The sequence below is a fragment of the Phyllostomus discolor genome (genome assembly GCF_004126475.2).
Source record: "Phyllostomus discolor isolate MPI-MPIP mPhyDis1 chromosome 15 unlocalized genomic scaffold, mPhyDis1.pri.v3 mPhyDis1_scaffold_1, whole genome shotgun sequence".
Taxonomy (NCBI): domain Eukaryota; kingdom Metazoa; phylum Chordata; class Mammalia; order Chiroptera; family Phyllostomidae; genus Phyllostomus; species Phyllostomus discolor.
The window spans coordinates 231,549-250,008 of record NW_023397489.1 but is presented as its reverse complement, the minus strand read 5'-3'; the positions used below and the strand labels follow the sequence as shown (position 1 = coordinate 250,008).

General features: G+C 46.9%; 1 protein-coding gene and 1 pseudogene across 1 annotated transcript; both read left to right on the top strand.

Moving 5' to 3' along the window:
- Positions 1–298: 298 nt before the first annotated feature.
- Positions 299–18,460, top strand: part of LOC114489310 — a 71,683-nt pseudogene continuing 53,521 nt past the window's right edge.
- On the top strand, positions 6,650–10,990 carry LOC114489318 (sprouty-related, EVH1 domain-containing protein 2-like). Its single transcript, XM_036017268.1, has one exon. The coding sequence runs from the start codon at positions 7,176–7,178 to the stop codon at positions 8,427–8,429; it is 1,254 nt and encodes a 417-aa protein (XP_035873161.1). The 5' UTR covers positions 6,650–7,175; the 3' UTR covers positions 8,430–10,990.

Sequence of the window (18,460 nt, the reverse complement as noted above, 5' to 3'; positions counted from 1 at the left end):
CCAAGAAGCAACCTAGGTGCCCACCAGTGAATGAATGGATCAAAAAACTATGGTACATTTACACAGTGGAATTCCACGCAGCAGAAAGAAAGAAGGTGCTCCTTCCTCAGCGAGCCTTATGTGCAGGCTTCTCCAGACCCCAGGGGGCAACTCCGTGCCCTTACCTGGGAAAAGCGTGTTTCCTGGTGCCCCCACAGGCCTGCCCTGCGGATGGGGCCCCTCAGACACTGTGCTGGCCTGCTGAGCCTGAGGGGGTTCCCCAGGGCACCCACCTGGGGCGGGTCTGCAGGCAGCACGGCCCCAGGCCTTCCAGCTCCTCCTCCCACAAGGCCCGTTCCCCTCTCCGGGCTCCCTGCCACCCGGGAGAAAGGCGTTCGGCCCCGTCAGCGCCTCCTCCTTCCACAGGCGCTTAGGACTGGGGGCTCGGACACCATGAACCCCCACGGGGGCCACAGCAGCGCCCTGAGGGAGAAGCGGGGCGAGCGGGGCCGACGCCTCAGGTGAGCTGACGGGTAGACGGGAGCGCGGGGACAGAGCTCCGCAGACACCCTGCCCTCGGGGAGACCCTCGCTGGGGTGACCCTCGCTGTGCGCGTGCGGAGCGCTGGTGGGAGAGGCGGGACTCCGCGGGGCAGGGCCGGTCAGGGAAGCGGGAGGAGGCCCAGCGTGCGAGCAGCCCCCGGGACACACCCCAGAGGAACAGCCACTTAGGGACTCGGGTCTCGTCTGAGACAGGGGCTCGGCCCTTGTGGCACAGAGACCACCGCGGCCCTGCCCGCTCCCTGCACCCGGGGGCAGGGAAGGCCTGCCGCGAGTTCTCACTCGCATCACTGAGTTACTGGTGTTTCCACTCTCCTCTCCAGGCCGGAGAAGCTTTGACAGACTCTTCCCTCTACTTCTCCAGGGAGGAGGGGGCAGAGATGGGAGACTGGGAGAAAGGCCGGTAGTGGAACGAGAAGAGGACCTTGGACGTGCTCATCAGCCCAGGTAGCGCCTGTGCAGGCACTGGGCCCCGGGGGCCTGGAGACCCGACAGGCTGCTGGGCTGGCTCCGACTCAGGTGGCTCCGACCCCCTGCAGCTCCCTCCCGCATGGACACCGACGGGGGGGGGGGGGGCGAGTTGCTCCTTCGCATCAGAGGATCACAGCGGGGCTGGTGGTGGGGGGCTCAGGGCAACTGGCTGTAGACTCTCCCATCCCATGGGAGCCAGTCCCACGGGCTTCCCGGTGCTTGTTCCTCCTCCACGCTCTCTGCTTCAGGACAAAGGTTTTGTCTCTTTCCAGGTCTCAGGGCCCCGAGACCGGCTTTCCTGTGTCACCACCACGGGCAGGCCACCGGGCTCCAGGAGGGGGACCCTGAGGACCCTGAAGAAGAAGAACGGGCTCCAAAGCAGCAAGGTGAGGGGCAGGAGGAGCCAGAGCTGCCTCCTGACTCAGACCTGGTTTAGGTCAGGCGGCATCTCAGGACATAACCAGGGAACAGGGTTTGCCTGTCCAGTGAACAAGCAAGATGCACAACAGTGTATCGTACAGTGAGGGGCTGTTCCCGTCAACTTTCACCTGTGCAACATAATCATACATATATTTATAGATGCATTAATAAGCAGTAAATGTATAAGAACATACAAGTGAAGAAATAACTAATTAAAATAATTGTCAGCACAAGAGAGGGAGGCAGGTCTGGCCGGTGAGGAGGGTCCCCACACCTGGCTGCACGATGGCCTGCACGGAGACAGATGGACAGGGAGCAGTGTTAACCGTGGTGATGATGGGAGCTGGGGGAGGGCCAGGGTCTGGAGGGGTTGATCACTGTATCGTTTCCTCATGTCGGCCGTGGTGCTATTCTGTCCAGTATTGTGAGTGTTCGGTGGATGGGGTCAGTCCACTTTCATGGGTCTGGGGTTGAAACACAGCTGAAGTCAAGATGTGATCTTCAACTTGACCAGAATTCTGTTTCTGTGGTCAACAGACTGTGGGTGATGACCAGAGTCTAATGATTAAGGAAGGGCGTGGGTGGCCAGTATGTGCCCGGGGGGCAGGATACCAGAGAAAGGAGGCTGGGTGGTCCTGGTGCGTTAGCCCCGACAAGGCCAGTGTGAATGAAGAAAACAGGATGGAGGAAGGGTTATGTTGAAGACATGGAGTTTCTGTGCAGTTACTTCTATTACATTTTTGTCAGGAGAGGCCAATGTATTTTTTAATAAATGTAATAGATGCTTTATGGACATAGGAGGAAGCATAGATGACACTTTGTCTAATTTTTTTATCATTCTAATGAAATGAGTGGATGGCCCCGATAGAACCAGAGGCCTTAATGATACCTCAGCAAACATTTTCCAGCCATCCTGGGATTGTTCTTGGACTGCTCTCATTCAGACTTCTGTGTCCCTAATAAGCATCTCCAGATTTTGGAAACATTCACCAACCAAAATGCCGATTTCTCGTCATCTTTCAGTCAAACCTTCTGGAGTGGCCTTCAGAAAGGAACAGAGTAAACACCGGAAGGTGAGTATTCCCCAAATCCTGTTGACAAGAACATTTTCCTCGTGGATAGAAATGCAGGTAAGAGTAGGAAACTGCAGAAAGTATCCTAGGAACTGCCACCTTCCTTTCCTGTCTCTTCCACACACTGTCCAACATTATCATTCTTTTTTAAAGATTTTATTTATCAATTTATTTAGAGAGAGGGGAATGGAGGGAGAATGAGAGGGAGAGAAACATGAATAGGCTGCCTCTCACATGCCCCCAATGTGGGGGACCTGCTCCGCAACCCAGGCATGTGCCCTGACTGGGAATGGAACTGGTGACCTTTCAGTCTGCAGGCCACTGCTCAGTCCACTGAGCCACACCAGCCAGGGCTCATCATCATCTTGTTAGTTAACAACTACAGCAACAATAGTAACTATCATTTGTTTCATTCTCACACTGTTTCAGACTTTAAGAGTTCTATATGAATAAACTCACTTAAACATTACAACAATCTGATGAGGTATGGACTAGAACTGTCACCATTTATGATGAGGAAAGTGAGCTTTCAGAGATACAGAAATGCCTGACTAGATGTCTAAGATCACAGTATGAGTGATGGTGCAATCTAACCCATAGTTGCTTCTCTAAACCACTTACAAACTCATTAAAACTTTCATGGTTTTACCCTGGACACTACAACTCAGTTGGGTGTCATCCTACAAAGGGAAAGGCTGCCAGTTTGATTCCTGCTCAGGGCACATGCCTGGGTTGTGGGCCAGGTTCCCGGTTCCAGTGTGTGTGAGAGGCGACTAATCAAGGTTTCTCTCTCACATCGATCTTTCTCTTCCTCTCTTTCTCCCACTCTTCCCCTCTCTCAAAATAATAAAAAAAAAAATGTTTCAAAATTAAAAAATGAAACGTTCATAGTTTTCTAGAGTTTACATTGTCTTATCCATATGTCATTACACCATTCACCTGAGTGACGGTTTCAACCAAGTTTTCTGCTATGCTGAAGTGAGAGATGCACTAAGACCCTCTGATTAAGGAAAACGTACAATGTGTAGGCAATTGGTACATGGATGGCCCCAGGTGAAGAAGAATGTAAAATCCTCGGATCAGAGCCTCCCACTCTAATCAAAGAGCATCTCCCACCCCTGAGGAGCTTCAGATTTCATGACTGAGAAACAACAAATAATAAAATGCCTTGAGGTGTTCATAAAGGTTATACACTCTTCAACAGAAACTCATCTGTCTGGAGCTCATTTCAAATGCCATTGCTTATAGGGTGAAGAAACCGCTTCTTTCTCTGAGTTCCAATGAGGCCACTCTCATCCTGTTAGAATCATTTGTTCAGGCTGCCTAACTCTGCCTTGTGAGCTCTTTGAGGGTATGGTTCATGCCTGAGACTTCCTGGGGGTCACAGGCCCAGATCAGGGCCCCTGAGGGCCCCCAAATGTTTGCTGAATGAATGACTTCACAATTACAAGTTAAACTAGAAGATGATCGATGAACACTGAAGGTAATTTCTGTGACATTTTAAATATGGAGAGAGCTGAGGGGAAAACTGATCGCAGGACTGTAATCTCACATTCAAACCGTATTACACAATTCAAAGAACACTTTGGTCAAGAATATTTAATTGCACGTTCACTGTAACATTAAACACTAGCATGTTATATATCAGGAAACTGAAGACAACTAACTATTGGTACAGCCTTACCCTTCACTCTCAACATTATAGAGACAGTTGAAAGAAACCAGCCATAAAGTGTGAGTTCTAATCTTGGATTCATTACCCACACTGGCCCCATCCCCTCTAATACTCATACTCCCTAGGTATCTCCAAGACTCAAAGTATTAAAGACATGAATTTAAAATGCATCAGAAGACTTAAAAAATTAAATACATGTTATCTTTTAATATGTGACTCTTACACTGAAGGCAGCATCCAGGGTGCCATTAAGAGATGAATATAGTTTGAAGGAGTTGTCAGAAACAGGAAACTTGATGACTGCAAGTGACTCAGAGCATGCCCAGAAACGAATGTCCCCTCCTAGAGAAGCACATGCCTTTGGAAAGCACACTACATGAAAATCAGGTAAGAAAACATAATTTGGAAATGTTAGTTCTTCTAAGTCCTACAAAAGGTCTGATAAGTATGACCTAGGTATGTGCAGTGGACTTTGGATGGGCCTGGATTTGGGCTAAGCTGAGACTGAAGTTAGCACTGGAGCTTTGGGCAAATCCTCTACATTCTCTGAGCTCCTGAATGCTAATGTGTAAAGTGAGGATAAGGAAACATCACTCATAACATTGTTTGAAAACATTAAATTGAATTTAAAACAGGTGACACATGCAAGTTGTCCAATAAATCCATCTGTGATAATAGCAACCACACTTTATTGGTGTTGTGTGCCTAGGCCTTTACTCAATGCCTAAAATGTAATGTGTATCCATAAATATGTTATGAATGACTAAAGATTGGCAAGTTAAACCTGGTGATGGGAGGATCTAGAAACTAAAATTGAACCAGTCATCTGTAGTTAGTCTGGAGTCTTCAACTTCTGGAACAATAGTTAACAGTAAAATGCCAGAGTGTGCAAAAGGACAGGTAATAATTTTATGGGAGGAGATTGTGTGTTATCTGACAAAATGGGAACTAACACTGCAGACCCTACCAGCCTCGCTCACCTGGCCTTCTCCAACTCAGAACTCAGGAGAAAGGAGACTGACATGAAGATGTACAGCCTACGAGAAAGAAAGGGCCGTGTGTACCAAAAAGTCACCGAGGCCCAAAATGATGACTAACTTTGTAAGTGACCCTCACTGAGAAGCATGTGATGATACAATAATTTCATCTAGTCCTTTGGTCCCCAAATCATTCCCTTCCTCTACCGACCTGGAGTACAGGATTCAGTCTCAATGATGTCAGTGCTAGAATCCCTCTGAAGCTCTTTGCATCCAGGAACATGCATTATATCGTCCCTAACCCCTGTTGCTCTTGCCTCCAGATTGTGAGAAGCGTCAGAACTTCTTCATCGACAGCTGTGCGGTGCATGGGCCCCCTACATTTGTAAAGGACAGTGCAGTGGACAAGGGGCATTCCCACTGCTCAGCCCTCACCCTGCCCCCTGGGTTGAGAATCGGGCCATCGGGCATCCCTGAGGCTGGGCTTGGAGTGTGGAATGAGACAGCTGACTTGCCAGTGGGTCTGCACTTTGGCCCTTATGAAGGACACATCACAGAAGATGGAGAGGCAGCCAAGAGCAGATACTCCTGGCTGGTGAGAACTGTTTACCTCTTCCACTGCCCTCTGGCTTCCCACATGCCTTCTGAGGCCTGCAGGGACCTCTCCCCTTAAGTGCTACACATGGAGGGGACAATGTGGTTAGCTCTGTGTACTGACTGGACTTTATATGAACACAGAGCTCCTGTTTAAGGATCAGACAGTAAGCAGGAGCAAAGTGGTACAGACACAAAGGACTGGCTCCTCCCTTGTGGGGCTCCTGCTCTGACTGGACAGGTAGACTCGGATGTGTAGATGATGAGTAAGAAAAATATCATGTGGTCACAACTGGCAGTTGAATCCCCATGCACAATGGAAGAGTTTTGATGACAGTGGAATAAAATAATTCTGACTATTACCTCCCCACAAAAAAAAAAAAAAACATGTAAAAGGTCTTGAATTTCTTTTCTGAAACACAGATCACCAAAGGGAGAAACTGCTATGAGTATGTGGATGGAAAGGACAGGTCCTGGGCCAACTGGATGAGGTGAGGTCCACAGCTCTCTGGGTGCCAGAGGGGACTCTCATCCCCCACAAGCCCATAAATCTTTCCCTCTCATCATGCCTCCCTCAGTGCTCTCCCTTCATCCTTTTTTACTCTTTTTCTCCATACAGTGTTCTTTCATTTCAGGGGACATTTAGAAAAAAGTATAGCATATTTCCTCAAAATATAAAGCTATCTGCTAGACACAACCTGGACACTGGAAAGGACCTTCAAGAGCCTAGATTCACCAGGGACACTGGATTACACTTTATCAAATGAACATTAATTAAGCACTTATTATATTCCAATCTAGGTGAAGGAATACATTAACAGATCACACAACCCATGTCCTTATGGAGGACTTCTCACAGACAGACATAAAAAAATTGCGTTTAGAAACATTTGAGCGGTGAGAATCCAATATGGAGTAAATCGGTAGAGTCAAGAGATGGGGCTCGGACGGGGCGCCCTGCACCGCCTCCTAGGCGCACCTCCCCCGGCCTCCGACCGCTCCCCGAAACCGTGATTGGCCTGGCCCCCGGGGGCGACCCCGGACCAAGCCCCAACCCGCGACCGGCCCCCTTCTCTTAGCAGTCCCTGCGGCTCCACGGCGCGCTTGTTTTTCTCCTCGTCTCCCTCACTGCCGTCCCCTGTCCAAACCTCTCCCCCTCCGCCTGCTCCCGAGCCCCCGGAGCCCCCGCCCGCCTCGCCCCTCGGCGCTGCGGCGCTTCTTAACCCCTGAAGCTTGCCTTTGCACCCCTTCCCCCAAACCACTCCGCGCCTCGGTTGTCCTGCTTCCCCTTCTGCCTTGTGCGGCGCCCCCTTCCCCAACCAAATCAGGCGATCTCCGGAGATGTGAAGAAGGGGGGGTGAGCGGACAGGAAGATGAAGGGAGCAAAGCTGCCCGCCGCGGGACAGGCATCTAGGTGAACAGGAAAATGACCGAAGAAACACACCCGGACGATGACAGCTATATCGTGCGTGTCAAGGCTGTGGTTATGACCAGAGATGACTCCAGCGGGGGATGGTTCCCACAGGAAGGAGGCGGGATCAGTCGAGTGGGGGTCTGCAAGGTCATGCACCCCGAAGGCAACGGACGCAGCGGCTTTCTCATCCATGGCGAGCGGCAGAAAGACAAACTGGTGGTGCTGGAATGCTATGTGAGAAAGGACTTGGTCTACACCAAAGCCAACCCAACCTTCCATCACTGGAAGGTCGACAATAGGAAGTTCGGGCTTACTTTTCAAAGTCCTGCTGACGCTCGAGCCTTTGACAGGGGAGTGCGGAAAGCAACTGAAGACCTCATAGAAGGCTCAACCACATCATCTTCCACCATCCATAACGAAGCTGAGCTTGGGGATGATGACGTTTTCACGACAGCTACAGACAGTTCTTCTAATTCCTCTCAGAAGAGGGAACCACCTACTCGGACAATCTCCTCCCCCACATCCTGTGAGCACCGGAGGATTTACACCCTGGGCCACCTCCACGACCCGTACCCCACGGACCACTATCCCCTCCAACAGCCGATGCCCAGGCCCTACCGCCAGGTGAGCTTCCCGGACGACGACGAGGAGGTCGTGCGCATCAACCCCCGGGAGAAGTTCTGGGTAACGGGCTACGAGGACTACCGGCACGCGCCCGTGAGGGGCAAGCACCTGGACCCCTTGGACGACGCGGACTCCTACGTGCGCTTCGCCAAGGGCGATGTCCCCGAGCACGACTACAACTACCCCTATGTGGGCTCCTCAGACTTTGGCCTCGGCGAGGACCCCAAAGGGCGTGGGGGCAGCGTGATCAAGACCCAGCCATCACGGAACAAGTCCCGGCGGCGGAAGGAGGACGGCGAGCGCTCCCGGTGCGAGTCCTGTAGGGACATGTTCCACCACGAGGAGAACCGGAGGGGCCACTGCCAGGACGCGCCCGACTCCGTGAGAACTTGCGTCCGCCGGGTGAGCTGTATGTGGTGTGCGGACAGCATGCTCTATCACTGTATGTCGGACCCCGAGGGCGACTATACAGACCCGTGCTCGTGCGACACTAGCGACGAGAAGTTTTGCCTCCGGTGGATGGCTCTTATTGCCTTGTCTTTCTTGGCCCCCTGTATGTGCTGTTACCTGCCCCTTCGGGCCTGCTACCACTGTGGAGTGATGTGCAGGTGCTGCGGAGGGAAGCACAAAGCGGCCGTGTGACTGCGTGTCCCTTCTCCCCTCCACCCACAGCTACAAGGGAACTTGTCTCCTACACGCCCTCATCCTCTCCTTGCTCCCTGGGACCTGGAGGTGCCATTCCAGCCCAGGGAACCCGCCTGGTGGACTCTGCACCCCCCTGGCCACCAACTCATCCATCCCCGCACACAGTGTTCTAAAGAAAGGAACCTCCAGTAGACTCCCGTGTATTAACAATCTGTAATCAAGCTGTCTTACATCTGTGTTGATTTCCTGCCTTTCCTCCCCACCTCTTCCAGCTCAAAGGTGACTGCAGTTGGAACTGCTGATTTTTTGTGGTGGGTTCTGTAGTTGGGTTTTCCAAGAGCATCAGAGACTATCTTTCTCTTGGCCGAGCGCCTGTTGCTGTAGCATCGCCGGGTTCCTGAGGGAGTGTGACGTCAGAGTGGTGAAACCCAACCACGAGCATTGCAACCTGCCGTTAGTTCTCCTGTCTAGAAGGTGAGCTAGTTAACAAACTTCTACCACAAAACCGGATTGCTTTAACTTTTCTAAAGCCAAATTCCCCATGTAAACTGCAGTTTCTATCTTGAGCCCATCATTTTCTGCCCCCGACCCCAAATCTGTCAGTTCTTCACGATGCAAAACATTCACCCATAAAATGACTGAGAGTTGAGCCTTAACTTCGGATTAACTTGTGAGAATCAGGAAAATTCCTTAAAATGCATCACATCCTCGGGCCAGGGCTAGAAAGGGGATTTCAGATTTCTCTGAGCCTCCCCAGTTATCCCTAAGGTAGACTTTTTAAAATTGTGTTGCCACCACTTCTAAAAATTTAGCAATATTGGAAGAAAAATGCTAATTAAGAAATTTTGCTCATTGTTTTGGAAACCAAATACTCTTTCAAACACAAACCAGTGCTGAGAAACACTACGGGTCGCGGTGAAACCATGGGAGCTACCCCTTACCCCGGCCCCAGCGGGTATTTTCTGTTTGGGGAGGGGAGCATTTTAAATGTCATAAATTTGAGGAGTGGCGGATTGTATTTCATTCGTGGGTTTGTGTTTCTGCTTTCCTTTTGGACTCAATTTCAAGTCACCAAATTCTTCATTTATACTTGGGAAAAAACAAGGCCATATGTAAAAAACCTTCCGATGCCTAAGTGTCTTTCTCCTGCAGCTCCGAACCCAGACTTGCCACTTGGTGCGCACAAATGGTTGAGTCAGCAGGCTGGGTCTGCCTGTCGCCTTGCCACATACGAGGCTTCGAATTAGCTGGAAAAAGAGTATTTTTTCTAATCTATTGCAAAGAAAAGCCAAATCTTAAGGCAGAAGGAAGAGAAGTGAAGAGTGGTTTACCTGTACCTAGCATAGTACAATCAAAACGTCATGGAGAGCATAGGGCAGGCTTGTCCACACTGGCTGTTCTTCCGCCACGGTCTTCCTGTGGTGACGGCCGGCTGAGGGCACGGCCCGGTCCCTCTCCCCTGCTGCCCCCACCCCTTCCCTGTCGCACACAGAACATCAGCCTTCAAGGAAAGGGCCCTTTTTTCCAGTCTACCAGTCGTACTGGGAAAGTGTTGGCCACGCTTACCTTCATGGGATGTTTTCAGCTCATCTGAGAGCCTGTTGTGTTTCTTTAGTCAGTCAGATCATCAGTGTAAATATTCACCGTGCTTCCAAGTTCGTCGGTAGTTGTTTTCATTTGTTGGAGTGACTGGTGTGGGCCTCTCAGTCTGGAAAAGGAGCAGAGGGCTGTCAATCTGGTGAAGGAAGAACCACTCCCCCGCCTGGAGAACATCTAGAAAGCCTCCACCAGCCTCCAACTGTTACTGAGAGACCACCCCCTACCCCGCCCCAGCCCCCCTGAGGTTTTTTCTCACGGTCTTTCTCAAGGTCTCTTCTCTACAAAGCACAACACTAATGTATTTTTTGTCAGACCTCAGTTCAAGTGCCCCTATTTATTTCAGTGAGAATACACGCAGCCCAGACGCTTCTCGTTGGTCGTCTCTGTTTAGTTCCTGTTTCTATCTTCCTTCACCCCTTGTCCTGTTCCACCCGTTTGGAGAGTCATGCCAGTGGATCTTACTCCACGCATGCTTTCTGGTTTGTGAAGGCAGCGGTTAAGGGCACAAAGGACAGCCCTGGGGACACGGATGTAAATACGTCTCTCTCGAGTCGCCACACTGCAGCTGAACAGTGTGTAGCATTTTCCCAGTCGGCTTTGCCATACTGACGTCAATCATTTGAGAAAAATTATTCAGATTTTATTTTTGTATCTGTGGTAACAACACGTTAACCAAAAGATTGTCTTGTTTGGAAGGGCCCCCCCCGACCCCCAAGCTATTTGCTCACATTAACAAATTTAAGTGCCTGAAGCATAATTCATTCTTTACCTGTATACTAAAAACCCTGTTGTATTGATTTTTTTTATAATAACCCTTTTTACCTCTGTGTAAAAAATATATATACAAGTGTATGATGTACATTTTAAGTTCTTAACTTTTTTTATGGTTTCTAATATGTATGACCAATGTAGCCATTGCTTTCCAACGTACTGTGTAAATACAAACACATCCTACGAGACTGCTGGCTTTCGGCTGTTTTTCTGGCGGGAGACGGGAGGGCACCTGAGCCTCTGCAGACGCGGGAGTTCCCGCACACAGGATGGGAAGGGGTTTCTTTTGAAGAAGGGTGTGCAGACACAGGTCTGTTTTTGTGAGGCTCTTCCCCTCTCGGGTTATGTCATATTCCCAAGGGGACACTGCAGCTCCTCGGGCTCAGATGCCTCAAGTGAAAGGAATGCTGTATGTCACCACCCGGGGAACACCCCCTCTTCCTAGGCCTGGCTTCCCCCGTGCGTGCTCCTCAGAGGGAACAGCTGTGCTTCCTCCGAGTTGTTTTCCACCAATTCCTGCCGAACCGTGTGTGCATGTGCACGTGTGTGTGGAGTTTGGAAGACAGTTTTTACTGGAAACAATTGTTAAAACTGCAAGACCCTTGGTCTCGTTAGAGTGGTTCTATTTCACTGACCTTTGGCCCGCTTTCCTTTCCAGCAGCTCTTTGGATGCTCAAAAGTTCCAGGGACCATCCTCAGGAGATAAAATGTGGAGTCCTTTTAAGGGTCACAGAGGAAAGTTTTGGCTCCTTCTTTAGAGAACTAAGTAGAGCCCTTTAAAAGAGATGTGTAGAGGGGCCCCTCAGTCTTAGTTTCAACTCCTCCAGAAAGGAATGACTTCCTGGCAAAGGTGAAAAGCAGTAAGAGAGCAGCAATGTGAGTGGGAGGTAGCTAAGAGATTACTGGAGAACGTAATGAAAGCTGTTAGTCACTAACCAGATTATAGTGGCATGAAGAGGCAACATCCAATGTAAAACATTTTTTCAAGAAGTTTGATGGTAAAGGAATAATGAAGTTGCTCTGGAGTAGGATTGGTGAATTAAAAAAAATTAGTGAATATCTACCAAAGCAATATGTGTGAATTTACTTGTGAAAATCCTGGCTAAACTGTTCAGGTTTTAAAAAAAAATAGAGGAGAATCTGGAAGGCACCTCCAGAGCTGCAGTGGGAAAGGAGCCCTAAAATCTTACTTGATCCTCATGCCCTGCAAGATAGACCCCTCCTGCTGTCCCTGTTTACAGTTGAGAAACTGAAGCTCGGGAGTGTAAGTAACCAAGGTGACCGTGCAACCACGAGGCAAGGACTGGACCAGGCCTCCCCTCAGTGACTGATAACATAGCCCCTTAGCAGGCCTTGCTCTGATACTTGCCTCCTTTCCTGTTCTCAGGCTTGAAAATGGACACCAGTCGAGAGCTTTGCCCTATCTGCCCTGTTCTCTCAGTCCCCTCTGGTTGCCTCAGGAATTGCTCCCCGGGTTTTGTGGCCTTTATGCTCTGCCAGGAGCTGGGCACACACGTGTGTTATCTCCTTTAACCCTCTGCAGAGTAGAGGGTGTATGTCCATGTTGCAGTGAGGAAGCAGGTGCAGAGAAACTACGTTAATTCGATGCAAGTCCCTGGACATTCTCAGTCATTGCTGGCCATTAGCCCATGGGCAAGTGACCACCCTTTTGAGCCTCAGTTTCCTCTGGTGTAACAAGTGGAATGATACCTGCCCTTAGCACGACACAGAGATTAAATGATGTGCTGTAGTTAGGGTGTCGCACACAGGAGGTGCTTCCAGAATACTAATTCCTTGCTCAGGTCCTCCTCTTCTGGAAAGGACAACCTCTTTGGAAGCACAGGAGGCTGATGCCATTGTAGATATTTTCTACATATTTAGGCCTATAACTTGTATGTTGAGATTTCTTTCTTTCACCTCTTTGCATTTCTAAATTAGGTTTTAATTCCTTGCTAATCCTCCCAGGTATGTTAAGTGAGCATTACAGAAGTGTACTAGGCTGCTGGAATCCTCAGGAGCAGAAGAGACAAGAAGGGCATTACATAGTGATAAAGGGGAATATAACGTTTGTAAAGAACCACACACCTAACACACAGGCACCTGAATATATATAAAGCAAATATTAACAAACCTAAAGGAGAAACAACATCAGCATAGAAACAGTAGGGGACTTGAATACCCCACTTTCATCAGTGGGTAGATCATTTGGCAAGAAAATCAGTAAGGAAAGTGTTTTTAAATGATATATTAGATCAGATGGGCTTAACAGATATAGTGAACAGTTCATTCGAAAGCAATTAGAGTACACATTTTTCTCAAGCACACATAGGACATTCTTCAGGATAGATCATATGTTCGGCCAAAAGGTCTTTTTATTTATTTTTTTATTTATTTTTAGAAAGAGGGAAGGGAAGGAGAAAGAGGAAGAGAAACATCATGTTTGGTTGCCTCTCACATGGCCCCCACTAGGGACCTTGCCAACCCAGGCATGTGCCCTGACTGGGAATCAAACCGGTGACCCTTTGGTTTGCAGCCTGTGCTTAATCCACTGAGCTCTGCCAGCCAGGACCCCAAAAACAAGTCTTAATAAATTGAAGAAGACTGAAATCATATGAAGCATCTTTTGCAACCACAATGACATGAAACTAGAACTCAATCACAAGGAAACGAAAATTCACAAATATGTAAAGATTAACAACATGCTACTGAACAACCAAAGAGTCAAAAAAATCAAAGAGAAATAAATACCTTGAAACAAATGAAAATGGAAATAGACTCAAACTTATGGAATGCAGCAAAAGCAGTTCTAGGAGGGATGTTCGAGATGAATGCCAACATTAAAAAACAAGAAAGATCTTTAGTGAATGACCTAACTTCACACCTCAAGGAACTAAAATAAACTAAGCCCAAATTAGTATAAGGAAGAAAATAAAGAGCAGAAATAAATGAGATACAGACTGAAACAACAATTTCAAAAGAACAATAAACCTAATAGCTGTTTTTAATAAAAGGATAAACAGCTCTGGCTGGTGTGGCTCAGTGGTTGAGTGCCGGCCTGCGAACCAAAGGGTCGCCAGTTCATTCATTCCCAGTCAGGGCACATGCCTGGGTTGCAGGCCTGGTGCCCAGTGCGGAGCATGTGAGAGGCAACCACACATTGTGTTTCTCTCCCTCTTTTTCTCTCCCTTTCCCTCTCTAAAAAAATCAGTAAAATTTTAAAAGATAAGTACACAAAACCTTTAGCTATACTCACCAAGAAGAAAAGAGAGGACTCAAAATCAGACATGAAAGAGGAGATGTTACAATGAATACCATAGAAATACAAAGGATCATAAGAGACTACCATGAGCAACCATATGCCAACAAATTGGATAACCTACAAGAACTGGATAAATTCCTAGAAACATGCAACCTATCAAGAATGAATCAAGAAGAAAGGAAACAGACATAAAAGCTTGAATCAGTAATCAGAAAAGCCTCCTAACAAATAAAGTCCAGGACCATATGGCTTCACTGGTAAATTCTATTAAACATTACTAACCCTTCTCAAACGCTTCCAAAAAATGGAAAAGGAGGGAGCGCGTCCAACTTACTATGTCCAAAATTAAACTGATAGCAAAACAGACAAGCTTGCATAAGAAAACTATATACAGGCCAATATTCCTGATAAACATAGATGCAGAAATCCTCAATTAAAAATATTAGCAAGCCAAATTCAGCAATATATTAAAAGGATGATACATCATGATCAAGGGGGATTTATTCCAGGGATTCAAAGCACTCCTCAACACAAGCAAATCAGTGTGCTTCACCACATTAACAAAGTGAAGGGTAATAATCCTATGATCATCTCAGTAGATGCATAGAAAGCATTTGACAAAATTCAACATCTATGACTTTAAAAAAAACAGTGGGAATAGAGGAAACATAACACAATAAAAATCATATATGACAAACCCACTAAACAGTGAGAAGATGAAAGCTTTTCCCTTTGCCTTTAAGATTGGGAACAAAACAAAGATGCACAGTCTCACCACTATTAATCAACATAATTTTGGAAACTCTAACCAGAGCAATTAGGCAAGAAAAAGAAATAAAAGATGTAGAAATTGGAAAGGAAAAATAAAAATCTCACTATTTACAGATAGTAGGGTGTGTGTGTGTGTGTGTGTGTGTGTTTAGAGAGGAGATTTCTGAAGACTCCAAAAAATTTTGGAACTAATAAAAATGTCATTATGTTGCAGGATACAAAAATAAACATATACAAAAATCTTTATGTTTCTATACATTAATGAAGAACAGAAGGAGAAATTAAGAAAATCCCACTTACAATTATACCAAAAAGAATAAAGTACCTAGGAATAAATTTAACCAAAGGCGAAAGACCTGTAACAGTAAAAACAAAAGGCATTGATAAAAGAAACTAAAGACACAAATAAAGGGAAAAATATTTTGTGCTATTGGGTTGGAGGAACACTGTTTAATGGTCCATACTACCCAAAGCACCCTACAGATTTAGTTCAATCTTCATCAAAATCCCAATGGTCTTTTTCACAGAAATGAAACAAAACAGTCCTAAAATTTATTTAGAACCACAAAACCCTGGATAGCCAGAACATCATTGAGGAGGAACAAAACCAGAGGCATCACATTTTTTAATTTCAACCTATATTTCAACCTGCTACTGTAATCAGAACAGTGTGGTATTGGTATAAAACACACATAACATCAACGGGACAGAATGGAGAACCTAGAAATAAACCCACATTTTATATGGTAGATTAATTTACAACAAAGAACATACAATGGGGAAAGGACAGTCTTTTGTATAAACGGTGCTGGAAAAACTGGACAGATGCAAAAGAACAAAAGGATGCCCACACAGATTACTAAAATTAGACCACTATTTTACACCATATACAAAATGGAACTCAAAAAGATTAAGTTCGTGAAGGTAAGAGCTGAAACCATAAAACTCCTAGAAGAAAACTAGCATTAACTCCTTGACATTGATCTCAGTGATGATTTTTTTGCTTTTGACATCAAAAGCAAAGGCAACAAAAACAAAAATAAACAAGTGGTACTGTATCAAACTAAAAGCTTCTGCACAGCAAAAGAAACCAGCAACAAAATGAAAAGCCAACCCACTGGATGGGAGGAAATATTTGCAGATGATATATTCTATCGTTGCCTCTCACACACCATGACTGGGGACTGAATCTGCAACCCAGGCATGTGCCCTGACCAGGAATCAAACTGATCACCTCTCAGTTTGCAGAACAATGCCTGACCATCTGAGCCACACTGGTCAGGGATAGACTTTTTTTTTTTTTTAAGAAGACATATAGAGCCCTGGCCGGTGTGGCTCAGTAGATTGAGTGCCGACTGTGAAGCAAAGTCGCAAGTCGGATTCCTAGTCAGGGCACATGACTGGGTGGCAAGCCAGGTCCCCCGCGGGGACACTTGAGGGGCAACCACACATTGATGATACTCTCCCTCTCTTTTTCTCTCTCTCCCCCCTCTCTAAAAATAAATAAATGAAATATTTTTAGAAAAAGGCATAGATGGCCAACAGGTACATGAAAAGGTGCTCAACATCACTGATCATGTAGAAAATACATATCAGACTCCTGGCCAAGATGGAGGCATAGGTGGACACACTGTGCCTCTTCGCACAACCAAAATTAAGGACAACAAAAATTTAGAAACAAAAACACCAGAACAGACAGATAATTGAACTGTACGGAAGTCCCAACAACCATTCATCCAGATGGGTAAGAGGGGTGGAGGGCGGCTGACGGAGGGGGTCTCAGCAGGAAAAAGCGGTGGCTGGCAGACCTGGGTGCGCAGGATGCAGGTGGCGCTAGCAGTTCCAGTGGCAGACCCTGGGCGCGGGCACAGGGAGGCAACGAGCAGACCGAGTGAGGCATGCAAAGCAACTGGCTGTCCTCAGTCACACATTCGCACGCAGGCAAACCAGGTGAAAAGGGGCAGCGAGACAGACCGCTCAACCCAGGGCCCCAGCGCCGGGAATAAAGCCTAAAAGCACTGATTGAAAACACCTGTGGGGGTTGAGGTGCCGGGAAGACTCCCAGCCTCACAGGAGAGTTCGTTGGAGAGACCCACAGGGTTCTAGAACGCACACAAGCCCGCCCACCCACCCAGGAACCAGCACCAGAAGGGCCCAATTTGGTTGTGGGAAGTGGCAGAGGGGACTGAAATCTGACTGAGAGTGGAGCAAACATCATCGTTCCCCCTCGGAATGCTGCCCCCACATAAGTGTCACAACCCAGCGATTGGGTTGACCCACCCTGGTGAACACCTAAGGCTCCGCCCCTCATAGGTAACAGGTGCAACCAGACCAAAAAAAAAAAAAAAGGGTCAAACAGAAGCACAAATAAAAGCCCCAGAGCCAATATTTTTAAGCAACCAAGAGATAGTCAACCTATCAGATGCATAGTTCAAAGCACTGGTGATCAGGATGCTCACAGAATTGGTTGATTTTGGTCGCAAACTGGATGAAGAAATGAAGGCTACACTAAGTAAAATGAAGAAAAATGCACAGGGAACCAATAGTGATGGGAAGGAAACTGGGGCTCACATCAATAGAGTGGACTGGAAGGAAGAAAGAAACAATCAAACAGAAAAGAATGAAGAAACAAGAATTTTTTAAAAAATGAGGAGAGGCTTAGGAACCTCCAGGGCATCTTTAAACATTCCAACATCTGAAGTATAGGGGTACCAGAAGGGGAAGGGAAGGGCAACAAGTGGAAAGTTATTTGAACAAATAATAAAGAAGAACTTCCCCAATCTGGCAAAAGAAATAGACTTCCAGGAAGTCCAAGAAGCTCAGAGAGTCCCAGAGAAGTTGGACCCAAGGAGGAACACACCAAGGCAAATCATAATTACATTACCCAAGATTAAAATGAAGGAGAGAATTCTAGAAGCAACAAGAGATGGGGACAGTTACCTATAAAGGAGTTCCCATCATCAGACTGTCAGCTGATTTCTCAAAAGAGACCTTGCAAGCAAGAAGGGGCTGGAAAGAAGTATTTCAAGTTGTGAAAGGCAAGGACCTACATCCCAGATTACTCTATCCAGCAAAGCTTTCATTTAGAATGGAAGGATAGATAAAGTGCTTCTCAGATAAGGTCAAGTTAAAGAGTTCATCATCACCAAGCCCTTATTATATGAAATGTTAAAGGAACTTATCTAAGAAAAAGAAGATAAAAACATGTACAGTAAAATGACAGCAAATTCACAAGTATTAACAACCACACCTAAAACAAAACCAAAAGAAACTAAGCAAACAACTAGAAAAGGAACAGAACCACAGAAATGGAGATCACATGGAGGGTTAGCAACAGGGGAGCGGGAGGGGGAGAAAGGGGGAAAGGGATGGGAATAAGTAGCAAGAAGGTAGGTAGAAAATAGACAGAGGGAGGGCAAGAATAGTGTGGGAAATGTAGAAGCTAAAGAACTCATGACACATGGACATGAACTAAAGGGGGGAAATGTGGGTGGGAGGGAGTGTGCAGGGGGAGGCGAGTGAAGGGGGAAATGGGACAACTGTAATAGCATAATCAATAATGTATATTTTAAAAAAGAAAATACATAATCAAAACCACAATGAGACATCACCTCACACCTGTTAGAAC

Coding starts and splice junctions, on each gene's coding strand:
- LOC114489318 (XM_036017268.1), top strand. CDS start 7,176: ATGACCGAAGAAACACACCCGGACGATGACAGCTATATCGTGCGTGTC.